We start from the raw sequence: 24,436 nt of genomic DNA, 5'->3' as shown, positions 1-24,436 counted from the left end.
AATATTGTGTGTAAATTTCATTGATATACTGTTAACAGTTTTTGAGAAAATGTCCCTAAAAGATGAAAATTTTAAAGTTACAGGAAATGGCTTCCAAAGTTTTTTAATGCATTCCTGCCCCATATGATGGATTATCAGCATCCTCTTCTTTTTCCAGTGTTAGTTTCCTTTTCACTGGCCGTTCCTTCCCTTTTGCTGCATGTTGTAGGCTTTTGTCTCTTCTTCCTGCACCTCTTAGTCTTTCGTCATCAATTAGGCACATTGTGGAAATGGTGTTGTGTCTTGGTTGGAAACCTAAACGTTTCAGAACATCACATTTGATAATGTTTCCTTCATTGTATGTTGCCACTGCATCATACACTCCAAAATACAATGTTTTTATCTGTACAAACACTCTTTTGGGAACCCTAATCCAAATTAAATTATTTAAACTTTCATTTGGATTTTGTGTTTTCCCATGTAAACACTTTTCCAATAAACTTGGCTGTGATAAATCTCTGAATGTGGGCATAATTACTTCAGTTAGAGCATTTGGCAAACTAATTTTTAAGTTCATATTCCTTTCCTGATTGGTACTTACACCATGAGTTATCACCTGTGAGGCACAGTGCATGTTGTGGGTGCTCATTTGTTGATGCAGTATGAAAAAATAATGCCCATACTGCTCTCCTCATTTGCTCAATGCTGCTTGTATTTTGCCTAATTGCACACCCATAATACCTCTGCAATCTATCAATTGCTTCATCTGTCAATCTTCCTCCAAGGGTCTTACCATCACTAAGCTTCTGGGATCCAAGTGTCTGCTTTAGTTTGTGCAAGCAAGCCCCCATGTGCTTCTGCACATGTCCAGTGCACTCCTGGTTTTTAATGAGAATTTCATTGCCGTAAGGTTTGAGTTCCTCTACAACTTTATATCCCTTAGAATCACCATCTCCTAGATAGTTAGTGTACCGTACATTATACCACTCCTGTGATCTGAAAAAAATTGCTTTCACTCCCTCTACTTCCATCGCTCCACTCGTGCCATGAAAATTTGCTTCGCAACTTTCACTATGTTCGTCCTTGGTATTGCCCTTATTCCTACAATGTTTTGAGAGAATAGCAACATCAATTACTTTGCAACTGTCTTCACTGGTAGCTGTCACAACTCCACTTAGAAATTTATGACCTCTACGTTGCCATGATCCATCTAAAGCAGCAGTCAAATCTCTACAATTCCCATTATCTGTCATAGCTTCTTCAACTGCTTTCTTCATTGTTGCTTGAGCAATATCTTGAGCAGAAGATCCCACCAATTCATTATAAAATCCAAACTTGGTTGGTGGTTTTGGCAAGTTCATAATTCCACATAACATTGTCCCTGCAGCACTGCCCTTGCCAATGCAACGCAAGCCATACACTAGCCTAACATTTATATCACACATCTTTTTTCCACTATTACCACTATGAGGAATACTGTTAGAATTAGAAAATGAAACTTGTGCAGCACATTTGTTACACTTCAATAACATTTTACATGTCACACCAATGTGTGAAGTTATTTTCAGTTCCAGTCCTCTTTCTTTGCAAACTTGGCATAATACGTTATGTTTCAAAATATTAGATATTAGAGAGCAAGGAAATGTTAATTATTTCATTCACATCATTACTGTCACTTTCATAGTTTTCAAATTTTTCTTTGCTGTCACAAAGTTTCTTGCTGGAAGAAATTCATTTGGAGTAGTCGGTGAAGCAACCTGAGCAGCATCTCCCTTCAAAACAACAAAAGATTCCTTCTTCCGCACGTTGTGCCTTTTCTTAAACACTCGATTGCTGAAACGGGGCATATTGATATCCACAAACCAAATACGTAAAACAAGTACAAGCAAAATTCGTCAAATACACAAAATTGAACAACTAAACAACACAAAGCAAACTCCACAAGTCAACACACACGGTACAGCATTTATGTTTACCGATATGGACAGTCAGGTGCCACAGAGATAAAGCCATACAATGTTAGAAAACAAAACACTGTCTAATTCCGCAAAGATACCCCGCTTGCAGCGAGCGAGCGAGCAGTGCTGTCAGAGGTGACACACCTAGTCGCTACAACAGTTACGCAGTGCGTCAACTTTGCAGCGATAAAAAAATACACTTAGAATTCACTTAGAAGGCTGAAACTTGATTTGTTTTATTCAGAAAACTCCAAATAATTTTATAATGAAAAAAACCAAAAAAATGTTAATTTTGTCATTTTCATCGTTCCGGCTCCCCTTAAATGACTAAAGAATTTTTCCAGTTCTTGTCTGTCATGAGGCCATACAACGAAAGTATCATCTACGTAACGCGAAAAAACAGTAGGCTTCAAGAGGGCAGACTCAAGAGCTTTCTCCTCAAAGTCTTCCATTTCAGCAAGGTACGACACGATTCCTGTCAAATTTCATCTACAGAATCCGCGGAAAGAGGTCTAATAGCTTTCTCAATAGAACTGATGAAATCCATTAAAGGAGGTGAAGAACGTGTAGGAGCAAAGTTTCAACCTTTCACAAGCACTGACATCATTGCATTGTCAAATGATTTCTCTGTGAGATTCACAACAGATCATCCAGAAGGGGCTTCTTGCGGTTTACATGTTGCGCGACGATTAGACGTAGTACTTTGTCTATTTGTACTATACCCGTAGGCCCAGTCCTCCTTGGCCCAAGTTACACCATCAATCTAATCCCAACTAGGGGAGGAGCATCTTGCTGCAATCTTCAGATGTAAATAAAATAAATCCTTGGAAATCACCCCTAACTCTCGACATGTAAAATGGATTCGTTCTCTAACCAAGGCCATACTTGCCCTGCACTTAATCTTATTTGCAGCAACACTATTAATAAAGTGAACAGCTCTAGGAAACATTGGAATCAAATTTTTGTCTCCACATTTCAATAAGAAATTAAATGAGCACAGTAACCTGGCTCTTTCCTCACGTAATTTATACAGTCTATGGATATGCTGAACCATTTTCTCCCTGTAGAGGTATTTGATGTGACTTCTGAAATTTTCCTGGCGTATTTGTTCTTTCAGTAATTTATGTGTTTGCAACTGGATATCGTCAACATTCTGCCCTGATTTTTCGGCCCAGAGATGTCCGGCCATCCTCAGATGAGTAGACAAAGTACTGAAGAGACCTGATGCAGTCATGGTACTTATAGCGAATTCCGTGCATGCGAATCATATTGGCGGTTTACGGTGCATGTGTTTGGAGGACATGCGCGAGCCAGCCAACTTGTGTGTGCTGCCCTCAATGGTGAAGTAAGAAGAGTCTAGTCGCTGAGTATCAGCTGAGCATGTCGATTCCGCACTGCACAGAATGGCATGCTGTCTCTGTTGGTTGGGTGCCCATAGATAGTGAATATTTCCATTGATTTAGGAGGACATACAGTTAAATCCTTCAGTGCCATATTTTGACGCAAGAACATCAGTTTTCAGTGAAGGCTTGTGTTAATTCAAATGTAATAGAAGATGTACATATCATGACTCTGGGTTTAAAATCACTAATGCATATAATGTTCCGTTAGATGAGAACATGGAGTGGCAAGTAACATGAACTGGGAAGAGGAGCAAATTTGAGGAAAAAATGAGAGGATTATAAAGATGCCAAGGCATGTTGAGACACTCATCTTCTCTGCAGTCAACTTCCAATAAAATCTTTTGTGGTCATACAGCAGGCAGTATGTTGTGGTGAAGGAATCAGTAACCTAGCAAACTGATTTACTAACAAAGTTTACATGCTTATTACAGTGTTTTAAAAATGTTGTTCTACTATTTTTATTACTTCTTTGGCTCATAAGTTCAAATGTAATTATCCCCTCTCCCACAACAGAGATAGCAGTAAAGGATGATCTTGAAATAACGTAGACAACACAAATATTTTAAGTACTCATCATATATTTGGAGTGAATTCAGATACAATTGCAGGCACATTTTTGACTTACATCTGCTCAAAATGAATGCTGTTAGAACAAAAGTGAGCTCTAAAACTCTCATTTCGTGACAAGTGAAACTGAGATGGCAGCCTAGGTACATTTCTTCTTAAGTGGGCATCTGATGAATAGCAAAAGAGAAAGTAAAGAAAAATAATAAGTAACAACACTACATTACAATTAGAGCCCAAATTTTTATGTAATATCATCATGCAAAATATGCCATGTTTGTGTAATGAAAATGAGTAAAGTATGTATGAAAATATGTGATTATATGAAAATATGTTATTAAATATATAATCTAAAACAATAGTTTCATCCGAAATCAACTTCTGAACCACATAGCCTATTATATTAGTATTATAACCTTTAATCACCAATAATTGCGTGGATATTCAAACACACTCACTTAGAAACAATAGCTTGTTACACGAGATAACAACTCAGTATCTCTTATTCGACTCCCGTGCCGTGACATGAGGCCGGCGCCATTCGTAGCTAGGTGGCGCTCCCGCGCTCAGCCGAGTTGCGGAGCGCCTCTGTTGCCGTTTGCACGTACTGTCGTGGCGGCACTGCTAAATGTCGTGGCACTGTCACAACACTTTTCCCCCCTTGAAAAAAAAAAAAAAAAAAAAAATCACTCACTTCCTTGGAGACATGGACAGTGCGGAGACATCCATGGCCTCTTGTTAGGCCCCGAGAAGATCCCGCGGAGAGACACGAGAGTATGGTCGAAAATGTCCAGGACGGAAGCTCGTGCGTGGAACGTGCCTCCGAGATGATGGGTGAAAACTCCGGAGCAGCAGCCATAGGTGTCGTGGACCTGGGGGTGTGCTCCAGTGAGATGGGTCCCGGAGAAGGCGGCGTCACAACTGGGGCCGGTTCCGGCGTACTCGGAAGCGGTAGCGACGTTGGCTGCATCAACACGTACGGTAGATCGGCAGCAGCGACAGGACTGGCTTCTCGGGCTGGTGGAGGCGAAGGAAGGGGCGGTGGCACCGGTGTGGCCACCTCTCGTGGGCACATCTGGTCGTAATGGCGAACAACCATGCCATCGTCCGTATGTATTTCACAAAGCCGGCGGCCGCGAAGATCCTTGACCACCCCTGGAATCCATTTAGGGTGAGATCCATACCCTCGTGCCCACACGTCGGCACCCACCGAATATTTTCCCGCACTAGGGGACACAGCACAAGGCCTGACAGGGTGAAGCAGGTGCAGTAGAGTGCGCGGTTGGCGGCCATGCAAGAGTTCAGCAGGGCTGCGATCACCCAGAGGCGTGAAGCGATAAGAACTCAGAAATTGCAGCAGAGCGTCATCTGTGGAAAAATCACTAAGGAATTTTTTCATCTGGCTTTTGAAAGTGCGACAAGGCGCTCGATCTCCCCATTCAATTGCGGATGGAAGGGCGGTGCTGTAACATGATGAATCCCTTGTCCAGTACAAAAATCACGGAAGGCCTGCGAAGGGAACTGAGGGCCATTGTCCGTAATGATCGTGGATGGAAGACCTTCTAGCGCAAAGATTTTGGACAAAGCCAGCGTCATCACTCCAGTGGTGGGCGACGGACATCGAACAACAAATGGAAACTTTGAGAAGGCATCAATCAACAGTAGCCAATAAGTACCGAGGAAGTGGCCGGCAAAGTCAGCGTGCACCCGTTCCCATGGCTGCGCCGGATCAGACCACGGAGAGGGCATTGTACGAGTTGCAGCCAGTTGTTGAGCATACTGACCACACGCAGCAACCATGTGGACGATGTCCAAATCAATACCGGGCCAATAAACGTGCCTGCGGGCCAGGGACTTAGTCCGAGAAAGACCCCAATGGCCTTCATGCAACAGTTTGAGAACATCTTTGCGAAGAGAGGCTGGCACCACGACCTGCGGAGATGCGCCATCCGTGGCCAGAAGAACAACACCATCACGAACAGACAGACGAAGGCGCAAGGCATGGTGGTTGCGAAGGGGATCCGATGCCTGGCCCTTGGTCCTGTCTGGCCAACCCCATTGAACAAAACCGATCACCTGACACAGGACTGGGTCCCGCGCAGTAGCCAACGCGACCTGTGAACCTGTAAGTCAAAAACCCTCGACCACACGACGTTCTTCCTCATCAATGTGGAAACAGAGTAGTTCATCATGATCGAAAACCGGGTCGGGGCCCATCGGCAATCGCGACAATGCGTCAGTGTTGGCGTGCTGGACCATGGGGCGATAGTGAATCTCATAGTGAAAACGAGACAAGTGTAAGGCCCAACGTTGCAGGCGGTGAGCTGCCTTATCCGGAAGCGACGCCGATGGGCTGAATAGAGAGACCAGCGGCTTGTGGTCAGTGATGAGGTGAAACTTAGAACCATACAAAAAAACGCTGAACTTTTTTAGAGCATAAATGATAGCGAGTGCCTCCTTTTTGATTTGAGAGTAACACCGTTGCGCATCGTTGAGGGTCTTGGAAGCATAGGCGATGGGTCGTTCCGACCCATCCTCATACCGATGGGCGAGAACAGCCCCTAGGCCATACTGTGGCGCATCAGTCGCCAGAACCAAGTGCTGACCCGGACGGAATGTGGCAAGACAAGGTGCTGACTCCAAATGAGCCATCAGGCGGACAAAAGCCTGCTCACACTCGTCGGACCAACAGAAAGGGACGTTTTTGCATAACAGCTGATGCAGAGGATGAGCTACCGCCACCGCGGATGGAATGAATTTGTGATAATAAGCAATCTTTCCTAGAAACGCCTGAAGTTCTTTGACCGTAGACGGCCGGGGTAGACCGCAACGTGCTGACGTAGAGGACGTATACCCTCACGGGACAAGTGGAAACCAAGATACACAATGGAGGGTTGGAAGAACTGTGACTTGTCCAGATTGCACCTCAACCCAGCCGAATGCAAAACCTGAAACAGTGCAAATTGCAAAGGTGCCCCTCAGTGGAGGCCCCTGTGACAACAATGTCATCCAGATAGTTATTGCAGCCGGGAACGGAAGCCGTGAGCTGTTCCAAAAACCGCTGAAAAATGGCCGGCGCGCTAGCGACGCCAAATAGTAACCGCTGGTACTGATACAACCCACAAGGAGTGCTGATGACGAGAAATTCCTTGGAAGAAGCATCCAACGGCAACTGATGGTACGCCTCCGATAAGTCAAGTTTGGAAAAGAACTGGCCCCCAGCGAGCTTGGTAAATAACTCCTCAGGACGGGGAAGAGGATAAGTGTCAATGAGGGTCTGAGCGTTGACAGTGGCTTTAAAATCACCACACAATCGCAGACTCCCGTTTGGTTTAGAAACCACCACGATTGGCGATGCCCATTCGCTGGAGGTAACAGGAAGGAGAATCCCTGAAGCTGTTAACCTGTCTATCTCAGCCTTGACAGGTGCACACAATGCCACCGGAACAGGGCATGCCCGGAAAAACTTAGGGTGAGCTGTAGGTTTAAGAGTAATGTGGGCTTCAAAATCCTTGGCACGACCAATACCAGCAGAGAACACGGACGGAAATTCAGAACACAATCCATCCAGCTGTTGATACGGAATATCCTCAGATATGAGGTGCACATCATCATCAATGGAGAACCCGAACAACTGGAAAGCATCATAACCGAACAGGTTTTCAGTGCCCGCATGATCCACCACATAAAACGTGAGGGGCCTAACAACAGACTTGTAGGCAGTGGAAGCATCAAACTGGCCAATGATAGGAATTTTCTGTTTATTATAAGTTCTCAGATTTCGCGTAACTGGAGACAAGGGAGGGGAGCCCAACTCCAAATACGTGCGAGAATTAATGAGAGTTACTGCAGAGCCAGTGTCCACTTGCATGCGAATGTCTTTATCCAGAACACGAACAGTAACAAACAACTTATTTGTTTGAGAAAGCACACAGTTAACATCCATGTCCGATGCCTCATCCTCGTCGACAGGAACTTTAGGGGACGGACACACAGAAGCAATGTGGCCTTTTTTCCTACGTGAATTACACGCGGCCCAACATTTTGGACACGTGGCCCTGTCACGCTGTACGAAACAACGTGGACAAGAAGGAAGTGCGGAACGAACCTGCTTCTGTGGTTGCTGTTTTCGCTGCGAGTGGTGCGGCCCAACGCGACGTTGTTTACGCGAGTGAACCGCCGCCACATCTTCGTTCTCCTGTGAAACAGGCAAATTGTCCGTGTCGAAAGTTGACTGTACAGCGCCTACATCACACCACGCGTCTATTTGCGCGCCAGCAGCGTGAGACACTTCAAAGGATTGAGCGATGCTTAGAACTTCCGACAACGATGGGTTTGGCAGTTGTAGGGCACGTTGCCGAACTTCTTTATCAGGAGCAAGCCGTAGAATAGCATCCCTAACCATTGAATGAACATAAGACTCATGATGAGTGTCCGTGACACACTGACATTTCCTACTCAGATCGTGTAGTTCCGCCGCCCAAGCCCGGTAAGATTGATGGGGCTGTTTACGACACCGGTAGAACGCCACACGGGCGGTAACGACATGGGTGTTTTTTCGGTAATAGTTAGACAATAAGTCACACATTTCTTGGAAGGACAGAGAGGCAGGTTGCCGCAGAGGGGCTAACTGAGATAGCAGCTGATAGATCCGTGGGGAAATCCAAGATGGAAATAACGACTTACACGTAGGAGCGTCGACAACGCCGAAAGCCAAGAAGTGTTGCCGCAAACGCTTCTCATAATCCTCCCAATCTTCAGCAGCCTCGTCATAAGGAGGGAATGGAGGCGGAGAAGAGGAAGACAGACGATGAGTAAGCGACGTCAACAACGCCTGAATAGCAGCCGTCAGCTGTGTTTGTTGTTCAATGAGCGCTTGCCTAAGCTGTTCCATGTCTGCCCCATCACGAACACACAAATCCACAACGCAGTGAAAATATCCGACCTCGTCGCCAAAAAGTATTATAACATTTAATCACCAATAATTGCATGGATATTCAAACACACTCACTTAGAAACAATAGCTCGTTACATGATAACAACTCAGTATCTCTTATTCGACTCCCGTGCCGTGACATGCCGCCGGCGCCGTTCATAGCTAGGTGGCACTCCCGCGTTCAGCCGAGTTGCGGAGCGCATCTATCGCCGTTTGCGCGTACTGTCGTGGCGGCACTGTTAAATGTCATGGCACTGTCACAACAATTAGCATGCATTTACACATACCAAACACAAAAAGTATGTCAAGAAGGTAGATTTACTTTACTTAATTTTGTATTTTGAAAGTGTATGGTGCACTAATAAATGAAAACTATTTTTGGTCACATCTATTTACTGAAATGCCCATCTTCACTGAAATTATTAAGATACCACACTGTTATAACCAGGAATAACACAATATATACCTCACAGTACTACAGATTATCATCACAACACTGATACAAATAATTCTGTCACCAAGCACCAAGTTGTTGATGAACACTTTTTGAAAATTATATAAATTGATGGTGGTTATGCCAATGTCCGGGAAGTGCAAGTGGAGTTCGGGTGGAAATCACAAGTCCATTGCCTTACTAAGCCTAGTGAACGTTGAAGTCCAAGTTCCAGTGTAGCAGCCAGATTCTAAGTCCAGAGCACAGCCAAATCTCAACATTGAGTAGGAGGTACCAGTCCAAGAGACGAAACAGTTCAATGCAGGGAGTAGAACATAATGCGATGAGAACTGCCTTGTAGATGTTGGTAGCGGCGTTAAATGAGGCTCCATAGTTAATGGAGCTGGTGGCTGGGGTAACTGTATATTCTGGATGGCCAATCGTTAAGTGTTATGGTGGGCCAATCGCTGTGATTTGAAGCGTGCACGTGCAAACGCGCCCTGTGATGCTAGCAGCGGACCACACACAGAGTAGTGCTACCAACGATGCATTTCTCAGCCGTGCGTAATGGGGTATGTTGCTGTTCAGTGCAGAGATTTAATAGTGCTGGATACCACACATACCTTACTTTTCATTTTGAGTGCAGTTAATGAATGTCCAAGTACTTCCTCAAATACTCTGCAGTCAAAGAATCTAGCCGGTCAGAAAGATTGTTTTTGGAGGAGGAAAATGAGTCCTCCACATCAGAAGATGTTTGTGGTGCGCGTTTTAGGAGCTGAAATATTCCTGGAGACAGGTCTGATGGAGCGCCTTCTTCTCCCTCACTGAGGGTATTTGAAGTAGTAGCAAAATTTTATTATTGTGAATTTTTTGCCAAAACAGAGTCAAACTTATTAACTGCCTTCTGTGCAATATCACTTTTGATTTCAGATGCATTTGATGTTCTTAACAGTTTCTAATGATTCCTGTGAAGGTAGTTTGGTATCCTGGCCTGGCGACTTTGAAAGACTAGAGGAGATAATGGAATTGGATCTTAGCCATCAGACAAAGCTGTGGAAATCATGGACACTAGAATTGCCTTGCCACAGCACTACACACCATTCTGCCAGCAAATTAGAGGCCATGCTCACCCTGTAAGTTCTGCCACGCTGTGATATGGGACTCAGTGGTGTATTTGCTTTGCTATCATCTTTTCATAATGCACCATTGGTTCTTGGTTTCCGTTTTTGTTTTGTCTCAAGTTCTCTCTTTCCAGGTTATTTGTTGGACTTGGTTTATTTGTGGTGCCATCTCCATTTGTCTGTTTTCTTGTTGTTGTCTTTACTATTCCCACTTGGCAATCTGCTGTTGATTGCTGCAGAGCAGTCGATCCCACCTCATCGGGTTTCTTCCAAGTCATACCTTACATCCAACTGCATTTTGCTCACAGTAATTGGCAGTGAGATAGAAGGTTATCAGAGTACCATGGAAGCAGAGCATATGAAAATTGCAACAGCAGTTTCAGTAATAGCAACAACAACAGCAGCAGCAGCACATTTAGTTGCTGCTTCAAGAAGTTTGGCTCCTGAAGGCTCAACTGCAGATACTGGGTACCCGACCAATGCATGCAATGATCACTTCCAAGGTGGAGAGTCTTCCACCAGTGTTTCCACCATTTAATGATGCCAAAGAGGATTGGGACACACATTTACAGTAGCTGCAACAGGACTTCACTGCCTTTCAGGTAACTGATGACAGTCTGCTAGAATTGGTCTTTCTGTCTTGGGAGTCCCCAGATATGTTTTTCTTACTTAAGAAGTTGGGTCCTCTCTCAAATCAAGTCACCCTAAAATTAATATAAATGTGCTTTTGAGTTGTTATGTGCAACAATTCCATGCAGTCACCTCGTAACTCAAATTTCATCAATACCACAAACAACCTGATCAGATGTATCGCTCCTGGGTGACTGATTTACAAGGGTCGTCACCAATGCAATTTTACTTTTGTGAACCCAGCATGCAAAATCTCACCTGCAGACACTCTAATTAGGGACACAGTTGCCCAGTTGGCATCAATCTGGAAGCACACATATCAGCCCTCTGGAAGCACACATATCAGCCCTCAGACTATACAGTCTGTCGTTGGAAGATAGTTTGAGAATTGTGAACACTCAGAATTGCACAGGCAAAAAATGAGCATCTCATGGCTGACAGCAGGTAGCAACAGTCAGCATACCACATCACTTTCTGTGAATGTTTAATACCTGCAAATCATTTCCAAGATGGTAGTATCATGAATAATCAGTGTGAGATGTATCAATGGGCTCTGAACTCGCAATCGTAGCACATTGACTGTGGCAGTGGGGACTTCTGTCATGTCCAGACTGCTTCACAGTGCACCCATGTGCAAAGTGTACAGATCGCTGGGCCCACTGCAGTGACTGTGGAAAAGTTGGGCTTTTCCAGACAGTTTGCCATACACCATCAGACAATCACATCCAGTTCCCTGCGTGCATCACAGGAAAGTACATGAACTTCAGGCAATAGTTCTCCCAGGGAAAACTTTCACTAATGAACTATTTATAAACCTCACAGTTATGAACGTAGACATCTGTTTTCAGGTAAACACAGGAACTAAATTTCAATGGTAAACATACAAACATTTTCTTGTCCAGAGTCCCCTGACTTAGCTCCATTGTGTTGTATGTTGGTAGCATATGGTGACAATTTCACCTGTGGGTGAGTGAAGGTAAAGAATATGTAACTACCTAAAAATCCAAGTTCTAATTATAATGCTGGAAGTGGACTTAGTGCATTAGGTGGTAGGTGGGAATGGTGTGATATTATATTACCTTGAACTAGATGTTCAGAGTTTATACCAGATGTGGACAGTTCCAGAATCTAGACCTGTTTTTTCAACATATCGTGTAATTTCAGTGTTTCATGGCCTTCAAATATGGCAGTTCGTAACACACTGATTACTGATTTTGTGATTATTAGATTTTTTGGTATGGAATCAGATTTAGTCCACTTCTTGCACTGATATATGAGAAATGCCATTTGACCATGTTCAGATTGAACTGAAAGCTCGTTTCAAAGATGCAGTAAACATCAGTGCAAGAAGTGGGCTATGAAGGTAAATCATCAAATAACCAACATTTTATTAGAACTCTAATGTTGATGTATGCACTGTTTTATGGGATTAGCAATATGCTATAAAGGTATCATGGTAATTAAATTATATGCACCTGTGTGATTGTGTATGAAATATGATCAGACCACTGGCAAAGCACATCACACAAGATCAACATGATGTTATTCATCTTTTGTGGTCATAGCTAGTGAACCATCTGAAATGAACAATAGAATGTAGATTCTGTGTGGCAACCATTATGGAAAGAAAGGGAGAGTGAATAAGTGGAATAATAAAAAGAAACAGAGAATGCGACTTCAGCGACAAACAGTGGACTGGAGTACTGATGCTTGTGAAAATAGAGACAGCGAAGCAGCAACACTGAACTGTTGTTGATGAAATTCAGCACATGTCATGGTACTGCATACAGTATTATCCATTCTGTACTTAAGTTAAGGAAAGCGTGTAACTGATTTTGACTGAGGTGGTCATCCAATAATTACAAGTGTGCAGGGCAGACAATATCTCAGAAGCAGTTAGAGCATTATGTGCATGTGGGACATTCACTTACTTTTCAGACTGAGTTACGATGGAATTATAGTCTTGATTGCACTCCATAAGAGACAGAGAGTGGCCTTGTGTGTGTAAATGTGTGTACCTTTACTAGAAATAGAACAAGAGCTTGAAAGCTAGTGTGTATACTATTATCTGTGCATGTTTCTATGCTCCACACATCAGTCCACTGTAGTGATTGGTTGCCTTTCCATTATTTTACATAGAGAGGAAGAGATAATTGTTTAAATTGATCTACAGCCTAGAAAAAAGACACAGGCATCCATAGGAAAAGTTATCACAATGATCTTTTGGACCGTTGAAGATCCTCTATTGGTGCACTTCCAAGAAAAGAACCAAGTATGATTAGTACTAATTACAGTGATTTGTTTTTTTTAAGAGAGCTGAAGAGCTTTTCCTTCACAGAAAGTACTGCTTCACAATTACAATACTACCCTCATATGGCTGTGCATACTAGGTGTGGGATATATGGTGTGAAGAACTACCATTATGCACATCAAAAGTTTTCACATAATCTTCATGTCATGGAGGCAATATGGAAATGATCCCCCTTCCTCCCTCTACCTCTCCTAAGGACCCAAAGAAAGCAGGTGTTGACAGATGTGAAAATTACCGAACTATCAGCTTAATCAGTCACAGCTGCAAAATACTAACACGAATTCTTTACAGACGAATGGAAAAACTAGTAGAAGCCAACCTCGGGGAAGATCAGTTTGGATTCCGTAGAAACACTGGAACACGTGAGGCAATACTGACCTTACGACTTATCTTAGAAGAAAGATTAAGGAAAGGCAAACCTACGTTTCTAGCATTTGTAGACTTATAGAAAGCTTTTGACAATGTTGACTGGAATACTCTCTTTCAAATTCTAAAGGTGGCAGGGGTAAAATACAGGGAGCGAAAGGCTATTTACAATTTGTACAGAAACCAGATGGCAGTTATAAGAGTCGAGGGACATGAAAGGGAAGCAGTGGTTGGGAAGGGAGTAAGACAGGGTTGTAGCCTCTCCCCGATGTTGTTCAATCTGTATATTGAGCAAGCAGTAAAGGAAACAAAAGAAAAATTCGGAGTAGGTATTAAAATTCATGGAGAAGAAATAAAAACTTTGAGGTTCGCCGATGACATTGTAATTCTGTCAGAGACAGCAAAGGACTTGGAAGAGCAGTTGAATGGAATGGACAGTGTCTTGAAAGGAGGATATAAGATGAACATCAACAAAAGCAAAACAAGGATAATGGAATGTAGTCTAATTAAGTCGGGTGATGCTGAGGGAATTAGATTAGGAAATGAGGCACTTAAAGTAGTAAAGGAGTTTTGCTATTTGGGGAGCAAAATAACTGATGATGGTCGAAGTAGAGAGGATATAAAATGTAGGCTGGCAATGGCAAGGAAAGCGTTTCTGAAGAAGATAAATTTGTTAACATCCAGTATTGGTTTAAGTGTCAGGAAGTCATTTCTGAAAGTATTCGTATGGAGTGTAGCCATGTATGGAAGTGAAACATGGACGATAAATAGTTTGGACAAGAAGAGAATAGAAGCTTTCGAAATGTGGTGCTACAGAAGAATGCTGAAGATTAGATGGGTAGATCACATAACTAATGAGGAAGTATTGAATAGGATTGGGGAGAAGAGAAGTTTGTGGCACAACTTGACCAGAAGAAGGGATCGGTTGGTAGGACATGTTCTGAGGCATCAAGGGATCACCAATTTAGTATTGGAGGGCAGCGTGGAGGGTGAAAAATCATAGAGGGAGACCAAGAGATGAATACACTAAGCAGATTCAGAAGGATGTAGGTTGCAGTAGGTACTGGGAGATGAAAAAGCTTGCACAGGATAGAGTAGCATGGAGAGCTGCATCAAACCAGTCTCAGGACTGAAGACCACAACAACAACAAAGGACATTCACAAGCTCTTGTGGGCAGGTGGACCAGGTATGTTGCAGAACAGAGTGACTGTTGACCACCATTTATCTAAGTACATTTGTGAAAAAGATATAATAGAATTCTTACTGTTTAATTTCTTATTTTTATATGTTTATGGACACAATCACAAAAGAAATCAAGGAAGAAGAAAATGAAGATCTCAATGCATTTGTTTTTGCTGATGACATCGCCATTTGGGAAGAGACGGAAATGGAAGTCAGAGGAGACTAGATTACTGGACCACAAAATTTAAAACATTATGTGAGTAGGAGCAAGGCAGTGGCAATGAAGGTGAACAGAACACCCACATCTTGTCACATCATACTGGAGGGGGAGAAGGTTGAATGTATGAAAAGCTTCAATTATCTGGGTAGCATCATATCACGCAATGGAAGTTCCAAACTAGAATTCTTAAACAGAATAACAAAAGGATATAGCTTCTTCCACCAAGTACAAAATCTAATCTGGGACAAGGAAGTCCCTCAAAGAGCCAAACAGACAATGTAATATAAACTTATCTCCTGCCTATCATGGTGTATAGTCTAAAGGCCTGTTTCATAAATAAGAGAGAAGAAAGACAAATACAAGCATTTGAAATGAAGTTCCTTAGCTCGGCTCTACAAAAAACTAGGAGAGACAGAGTCAGGAATAATTATGTAAGGAGAGACCTGCAGGTGACATTGACTACAGAGGAGAGGATGAGTGCTTTGAGATTGAAGTGGTTCGGTCATGTGAAGCGAATACACCTGCCTCGAAATCCTCGCCAGTATTTGGAGGTGGAGGTACCAGGAAGAAGAGAGAGATGGATAGACCACGGACACATCTCTGCCCAAACTCTTTGCCTTTGCAAATGTCTGCTTGTGTCTGTATACGTGCGGATGGATATGTGTGTGTGTGCGAGTGTATACCCGTCCTTTTTTCCCCCTAAGGTAAGTCTGGAACCACAACACCCTAATTCAGTAGTTAACCTTCCCTCCAAACCTCTGTCCCAATCCCAAACCTCTGTCCTATCCAAAGGCCTCACCTTCAGCCCTACTCCCAGATTCGACCAAACAGCCCTCGTCAAAGATTTACTGTCCTACACTCGTACTCTCTGCTGGAAATATCACTTTGCCACGAAGAAAAATTATCCTAATCCTACTCTTAATGATCCAACTCCCCAAGACACTATCCAAATTGAACCCTGCCTGGAACAGTTCCGTCCTCCGTCACAGCGGGACCCACCTCCTCTTCCTCAAAATCACTCCCTCCAAACCTTCCAGGAATTTCTCACTTCCAGCCTTGCCTCTCAATCCTTCTTAAAAAAACCTTAATCCTACTCCCAACATCACCACTGCTGAAGCCCAGGCTGTATGTGATCTGAAGGCTGACCGATCCATCGTCATTCTTCCGGCAGACGAGGGTTCCACGACCGTGGTACTTGATCGTCAGGAGTATGTGGCTGAGGGACTGCGTCAGCTTTCAGACAACACCACATACAAAGTTTGCCAGGGTAATCCCATTCCTGATGTCCAGGCAGAGCTTCAAGGAATCCTCAGAACCTTAGGCCCCCTACAAAACTTTTCACCTGACTCCATCAACCTCCTGACCCCACCGACACCCCGCACCACTACCTTCTACCTTCTTCCTAAAATTCACAAACCCAATCATCCCGGCCGCCCCATTGTAGCGGTTACCAAGCCCCCACAGAACGTATCTCTGCCTATGTAGATCAACACCTTCAACCCACTACATGCAGTCTCCCATCCTTCATCAAAGACACCAACCACTTTCTCGAACGCCAGGAATCCTTACCCAATCTGTTACCCCTGGAAACCATCCTTGTAACCATTGATGCCACTTCCTTACACACAAATATTCCGCACGTCCAGGGCCTCGCTGCGATGGAGCACTTCCTTTCACGCCGATCACCTGCCACCCTACCTAAAACCTCCTTCCTCATTACCTTAGCCAGCTTCATCCTGACTCACAACTTCTTCACTTTCGAAGGCCAGACATACCAACAATTAAAAGGAACAGCCATGGGTACCAGGATGGCCGCCTCGTATGCCAACCTATTTATGGGTCGCTTAGAGGAGGCCTTCTTGGTTATCCAGGCCTGCCAACCCAAAGTTTGGTACAGATTTATTGATGACATCTTCATGATCTGGACTCACAGTGAAGAAGAACTCCAGAATTTCCTCTCAAACCTGAACTCCTTTGGTTCCATCAGATTCACCTGGTCCTACTCCAAATCCCATGCTACTTTCCTTGACGTTGACCTCCATCTGTCCAATGGCCAGCTTACAGGTTCGTCCACATGAAACCTACCAACAAGCAACAGTACCTCCATTATGACAGCTGCCACCCATTCCATATCAAACGGTCCCTTCCCTACAGCCTAGGTCTTTATGGCAAACGAATTTGCTCCAGTCCGGAATCCCTGAACCATTACACCAACAAGCTGAAAACAGCTTTCGCATCCCGCAACTAACCTCCCAACCTGGTACAGAAGCAAATTACCAGAGCCACTTCCTCATCCCCTCAAACCCAGAACCTCCCACAGAAGAACCCCAAAAGTGCCTCACTTGTGACAGGATACTTTCCGGGACTGGATCAGATTCTGAATGTGGCTCTCCAGCAGGGATACGACTTCCTCAAATCCTGCCCTGAAATGAGATCCATCCTTCATGAAATCCTCCCCACTCCACCAAGAGTGTCTTTCCCCCATCCACCTAACCTTCGTAACCTCTTGGTTCATCCCTATGAAATCCCCAAACCACCTTCCCTACCCTCTGGCTCCTACCCTTGTAACTGCCCCCAGTGTAAAACCTGTCCCATGCACCCTCCCACCACCACCTACTCCAGTCCTGTAACCCGGAAGGTGTACACGATCAAAGGCAGAGCCACATGTGAAAGCACCCACGTGATTTAGGAAATGACCTGCCTACACTGTGAAGCTTTCTATGTGGGAATGATCAGCAACAAACTGTCCATTCGTATGAATGGACACAGGCAAACAGTGTTTGTTGGTAATGAGGATCACCCTGTGGCTAAACATGCCTTGGTGCACGACCAGCACATCTTGGCACAGTGTTACACTGTCCGGGTTATCTGGATACTTCCCACTAACACTAACCTGTCAGAACTCCGGAGATGGGAACTTGCCCTTCAGTATATCCTCTCTTCCCGTTACCCACCAGGCCTCAACCTCCGCTAATTTCAAGTTGCCGCCGCTCATACCTCACCTGTCATTCAACAACATCTTTGCCTCTGTACTTCCGCCTCGACTGACATCTCTGCCCAAACTCTTTGCCTTTACAAATGTCTGCTTGTGTCTGTATATGTGTGGATGGATATGTGTGTGTGTGCGCGAGTGTATACCCATCCTTTTTCCCCCTAAGGTAAGTCTTTCCGCTCCCGGGATTGGAATGACTCCTTACCCTCTCCCTTAAAACCCCATCCTTTCGTCTTTCCCTCTCCTTCCCTCTTTGCTGATGAAGCAACCGTTGGTTGCGAAAGCTTGAATTTTGTGTGTGTGTTTGTTTGTGTGTCTATCAACCTGCCAGCACTTTCGTTTGGTAAGTCACATCATCTTTATATATATATATATATATATATATATATATAAAATAGAGGGAAACATTCCACGTGGGAAAAATGTATCTAAAAACAAAGATGATGAAACTTACCAAACAAAAGCGCTGGCCGGTCGATAAACACACAAACAAACACAAACATACACACAAAATTCTAGCTTTCGCAACCAACGGTTGCTTCATCAGGAAAGAGGGAAGGATAGGGAAAGACGAAAGGATGTGGGTTTTAAGGGAGAGGGTAAGGAGTCATTCCAATCCCGGGAGCGGAAAGACTTACCTTAAGGGGAAAAAAGGACAGGTATACACTCGCGCGCGCGCGCGTGCGCGCGCACACACACACACACACACACACACACACACACACACACACACACATATATATCCATCCGCACATACACAGACACAAGCAGACATTTGTAAGGGCATATATATATATATATATATATATATATATATATATATATATATATATATATGAACATCTAGTTATTATCCCTTCCATGTGGTTCTTTGTGCTATAATTTCACCACTCACTCAGACACTGGGACACCATGAGCAGTGTAATAATTTGTAGAGTACAGATTTAAGTTGGTAAGAGCTGATGGAGGGTTTGAGTGTGGCGCAGACCCCACGAAGCCGTGGACCGAAGTTATCAACATGGCACTGTGCAGGATGGTGATGACTATAATGGTGTGCACTGTATTTACATAGAATGGGCTGGGTTCTCTGGTCCAACTGAACTGATAATTGACTGGAAATGATTATGTTCTGCTAATTGGAGACGATTTGAATTGTTATCATAAGCTGTTATCTGAACCTAACCATTTCCAGTGAATGATTGGTTCAGTTGGACCAGAGGATTGAATCTATTCCATGTAAACACAGCCATTATGGAGCCATCACCAGCTTGTTGTGTTGTTTACAATGGGTCCATGGTGTCATGGGGTGTGTGCCATACTCAAACCCTACCATCAGCTCTTACCAACTGAAATTGGGACTCATCGGACCACTCCCATTTGTCTAGGGTCTAACGGATATGGTCATGAACTGCAAGCGACATCAGTTGTCTGCTGTTATAGCCCATTAAAGCCAAATTTTGCCACACTGACCTAACAAATATGTTTGTTGTACATCTCGAATTTATTTGTGTAATTATTTGATGCAATGTTATTTGTCTGTTAGCACTGACAATTCCTGTGCAAACCCCACTGCTCTCAGTCACTAAATGAAGGCTATCAGCCACTATGTTGTCTGCAGTGAGAGGTAATTTGGAATTTTCGGCACACTCTTGACACTGTAGATCTCGGAATATTGATTTCCCTAACTATTTCTGAAACTGAATATCCCATGTTCAGAGTCTGTTAATTACTGTCACGTGGCCATAATAATGTCGGAAACCTGTTCCCATGAATCATTTGAGTACAATTGACAGCTCAGCCAATGCACTTCCCTGTTGTACCTTGTGTATGCAATACTGCCGCCATCTGTATATGTACATATCATTGTCCCATGACATCTGTCATCTCAGTCTATTGCTTGCAACTTCCACTACAGAATTTTCACTTGTTTATCATTGTCTCTTTTATTGGCAACACCTGTTCCCTAAATGTGGAATCACAATTATTTTTACCCCATATTATTTGCTGCTGCATTTTATATTCTCATTCTTTGAGCAGAGTTAGTGTTTTTGTTCACTTTGAGCCCATTTGTTAAGGTATTGGTCATCAATTTCTGCAGATGTGTGTTTGAGACTTGTGTGGTTTGTTTCAGAATATTGGTCCATACTGGATGTACAGCTGTTGGAGTGATAATACTGCAGCTTGCACGTCTGTGGGGTGTTCATGTAACTGTGACTTGTCCACACAGGGCAATACCAGTTGCGCAAGCTTTAGGTGCAGACTGTATTGTTTCTGACCAGCAGCCAGATGTTGAGAAGCAGCTTTCAGAACATGATAGGTGATTGCAGATTTCATGTTTACGGTTAATACCTGTGTGTGTGCCAAAAAATTGATTTCCTTTTACAGAAATGACTGTAGCTGATTAAATTGAAACCATATTATTTCATTTATTAGAAAGTTGCATTAGGTTCCTAATTTTTTGATCACTCTGTGGCCCGATCTGTAGAAGTTCTATTCACTGGTGAGCTATGGAATAATTTTTTCATGAAACTCAACTTACAGGGATAGTTTTTTCAGAATTCGGGAATGTGTTGTAAGAATTGTATCTGGTGTTAGTTCTAGAAAATTTTACAAGGACCTCTTCAAGAAAGCTTGAAATTTTGACAGCTGATTCACATTATAAATATTCATTAGTGTTCTTTACCATTAGTAATATTTATCTTTTATTAAAAATAGTGAAAGCATGAGTATGGCACTAGGACCAAAATTAAGTTCTAAAAAATTTCATGAGTTAACACTAGTACAGAAATGGGTCAGGTACATGGATACGCATGTATTCGAGGACCTGGTAGAGCATCTGTAACATCTCTTGTAAATAATGTGTTGGATTTTAAGAGTGAATTAAAGAATTTCTTGTTGGGTAACTCATTCTCCTTTCATGACCTGAAACATTCTCATTCATGGAGCAAACATGACTGATAACAATATTACTTCTCTACAGGCCTAGCTAAGATTTGTGCTCCTGGTGTGTGGACATGTTTACAAACTCAGAAGTGCAGCTTTGTCAGGCCATTGCTTGAACACTCTATGAAGAGTTTTCAGAAAGGTTCCAAGACCCTGCTTGACCTGAGAGTTTTCAGTTAATTTGCAACACTTTTCTTACATTCCGCTGCTGATGTACGCCACTGCTTCCAGATTGGCCTGATAGACCTGTAGTGAAAAGCCTGCCTCAAGGACCTATTTGTTTAACAACACCATTTCTGAGACCTTTATTAGTTAAGTACTGTCTTGTGAGCAATATTCTTGACTTTACATAAAATCTGACTGTTATTTCAACATGTGGCTCAACTTATTTATGTGCACATTTTTTTTGGTTTTGTAATTTTTAAAGTAGACAAGTTTTCAAGTTTAACAGAATTTGACCTATGTAACTCCATGCCAGTGACTATATTTTTCTGTATTTCACATACTGTAATATCCCTGTGTGTATAAACTTATCAGTATATATTTAATAAGTAAAATTGTTTTGCTTGTATTTTTATCATTATTAACAAACATTTTCAGTTACGAGTGAAATTTATTGCATTGACAGAAAAATACCCTGAGCAGTGGGGAGGGATGGTTGTGAAGAGGGGGAGGGGGGGGGGGGGGTTGGTGAAGCACTGGCCTGACATGGCTGTGTTTCTGGGTTTGTGAATATGTGCACACTCCAAGAGTACAAATCTTAGCCAGAACTGTAGAGAAGTAATATTACTTTGCAAATATAGTGATGATATTTATTTTGTGAATACACCATTCACTTGATTGTATTGTATTGTATTTTTATTGGTCCTGTTGTCTACAAAGCGGTCCTGTTGTCTACAAAGCAGCTTATGCATAAGATATTGGACAGGTCAAGTTATAAATATACAGCAGAAAGTCATTTCTAGACACATGTATTTAAGGTTGCAATAATATACTTTATACATAAGTATTTATATAAAACACTTCATGAATTTAAATATTCTTCAATGGAGTAAAAGCAGTGATGCTGTAAATATAACTTTAGAGATTTTCCAAAGATATTAACCTCAGTAATAGCTTTTATGTTTTCAGGAAGTTTGTTATAAAGCTTAACTCCCATGTGAAAAGTACCTTTTTGGCACAAAGCTGTGCTGATTTGAGTTATATGTAAGTTTCTGTTTTGACTGGTAAAGTAATCATGTATATCACTGGTTTTTTTTCAGTCCTTATCTATTACATTTAATTTAAAGAAGAAAAGGGTTTCTATAATGTATTCACATGGTAATGGAGGAATACCAGATTTCTTAAAAAAGAGTCTCTGGGCTTGCACCAAAACAAGATTCTAATGGCCCATTTTTGTAGTTTAAAAGTGCTATTATCTGTTTTAGAGTTTCCCCAGGACATGACACCATATCTAAGATGAGAATGAAAGTAGGCGTGATTCATTACTGTTTTCTGATTACAGCATGATTTTAATGAGCAAAGAAGGTAACATGTTTTGCTAAGTTCTGCATTGAGATGTTCAATATGCTTATTCCATCTGATGTTGCTCTACAGCCAAAGTCCTAAGAATTTGGTTTCAGTATTGTTATCAACTAGTTTGTCATCGATAGAGACTGATGGGATAAACATGTCCTTGTTAGGGACATTGTATAATTTTAGTGAAATGGTTTTTTTACTGTTTATTACAAGCTGATTACTCTGTGCCCAGCTGCTAAGTTGTTTCGTGACTGCATTTATTGTCTGCTGTAACTGTTCATTGTCTCCTTTTAGTAGAATTGTGGTGTAATCTGCAAATATGATTGTTTTATGTGCCTCATCATTTAAGTTTAGATGATTTATGTACAGAAGGGGTCCCATTAGTGATCCTTGGGGAACACCACATTTAATTTGTTTATAGTCAGATAAGTGTTCAGACACAGTTTTTAGTGTAATATTTGTGTGCTTGATGCACACTGTCCACTTACGATTAGCCAGGAAGAAACTGATCCATTTGTTGGACAGACCTCGAATACCATATCTTTCAAGCTTTGATAGCAGAATTTTATGATCCACCATGTCAAAAGCTTCTGACAAGTCAATAAATACTCCTATTGATTCTTGTTTTTTGTCCATCAGGTTTAGGATAGAATTGATGCACCCGTAAATAGCTGTTGTCATTGATTTCTTATTTCTCAATCCATGTTGTCCATTACACAGGATGCTGTTTTTATTTATAAATTTCATAAGTTTTTCATACATAACTTTTTCTGGTACTTTAGAGATGCAGGAGGGAATTGTGATGGGTGTGTAGTTATTTACATTGTTTTTATCACCTTTTTTATTTACAGGAATAACTTTTGATGTTTTCAATACATCAGGGAAAGTGCTTGCCTGAAGTGAGCAGTCACATAAGTGTTTGAGTATTTCAATTAGGTTTGGTGCACTCTTCTTTAATGTTGTTGCAGAAATACCATCAGTGCCTGCAGACTTGAAATTTTTTAGTCCTTTTATTGCTTTAGCTACTTCATCTTGTGAAACAGAACTGATGTACATTGATCCTCTACATGCACTTATTTTATATCCATTTGCCTCGGTGCTCTTAATGTTTGACTGTAATGTATTATCAGCAACACCTGTGAAAAAGTTGTTAAATGTGTTGGCTACTTCTAAGAGGTTTGTTACTTTTCTATTTTTATGTGATAGTGTTATATTTTTGCAACATTGTCTGTATTCTCCAGATTTTTTTTATAACACTCCACGTAGCCTTTGATTTATTAGCTGAAATATAAATGAATTCATCATTATGCATTATTTTTGTTGCTTTTATTACTTTTCTTAATATTTTGGAGTATTTTTTATAGTATTACGTACATCATGTGAGGAACTTTTTGAGTTACATTTTTCATGAAGCAGTCTTTTCTTGTGGCATGAAACCCTTATTTCCCTTATGATCCAGCTGTTTGTTCTAGGGTTCATAGGGTTAATGTTTTCAGTGGGAATGCAGATTCAAAGAAATAGGTTAATGTATCAATGAAAGTGTTGAATTTTTCATCTATATCATTCATGTTGTACACTTCTGACCATTTTTCTTTGTATAATAAGTTGTTGAAGTAGTTTACATTATCCTGATTATAACTTCTACATGCGGTTCTGAAAGACATGTTGTTAATAATACTGCATTGTGTACTTTTATGCTTAATATTTGAACAAGTTGGTCACTAAAACCTGCTTTGAAAATTTTTAGTGAGGTGTTGTGTAAACTCTTCTTGACTTGAAACTGATCTAGAGCTGTTTGGCTAGTTTCTGTTAGTCGGGTAGCAGCTTTTACTTGAGCCTTTCAATTAAAGGATGTTGAAAAGTTCAAAAGAGTCTCCCT

General features: G+C 42.1%; 1 protein-coding gene across 4 annotated transcripts in view; it reads left to right on the top strand.

The window, feature by feature from the left end:
* LOC124620370 (reticulon-4-interacting protein 1 homolog, mitochondrial-like) overlaps positions 1-24,436 on the top strand; it is a 173,190-nt gene that overhangs the window by 36,673 nt on the left and 112,081 nt on the right. For all 4 annotated transcript variants that reach the window (XR_006980172.1, XR_006980173.1, XM_047147040.1 and 1 more), the window contains exon 6: positions 20,228-20,413. Coding sequence is in view for 2 of the 4 variants with exons in the window: in XM_047147040.1 (XP_047002996.1) it covers positions 20,228-20,413 (186 nt within the window). In the remaining 2 variants the exon portion in view is untranslated. The remainder of the gene's footprint in view (positions 1-20,227; positions 20,414-24,436) is intronic.

The sequence above is a fragment of the Schistocerca americana genome, chromosome 6 (genome assembly GCF_021461395.2).
Source record: "Schistocerca americana isolate TAMUIC-IGC-003095 chromosome 6, iqSchAmer2.1, whole genome shotgun sequence".
NCBI classification, from domain to species: Eukaryota; Metazoa; Arthropoda; class Insecta; order Orthoptera; family Acrididae; genus Schistocerca; species Schistocerca americana.
This window is presented reverse-complemented; position numbering and strand designations above follow the sequence as displayed.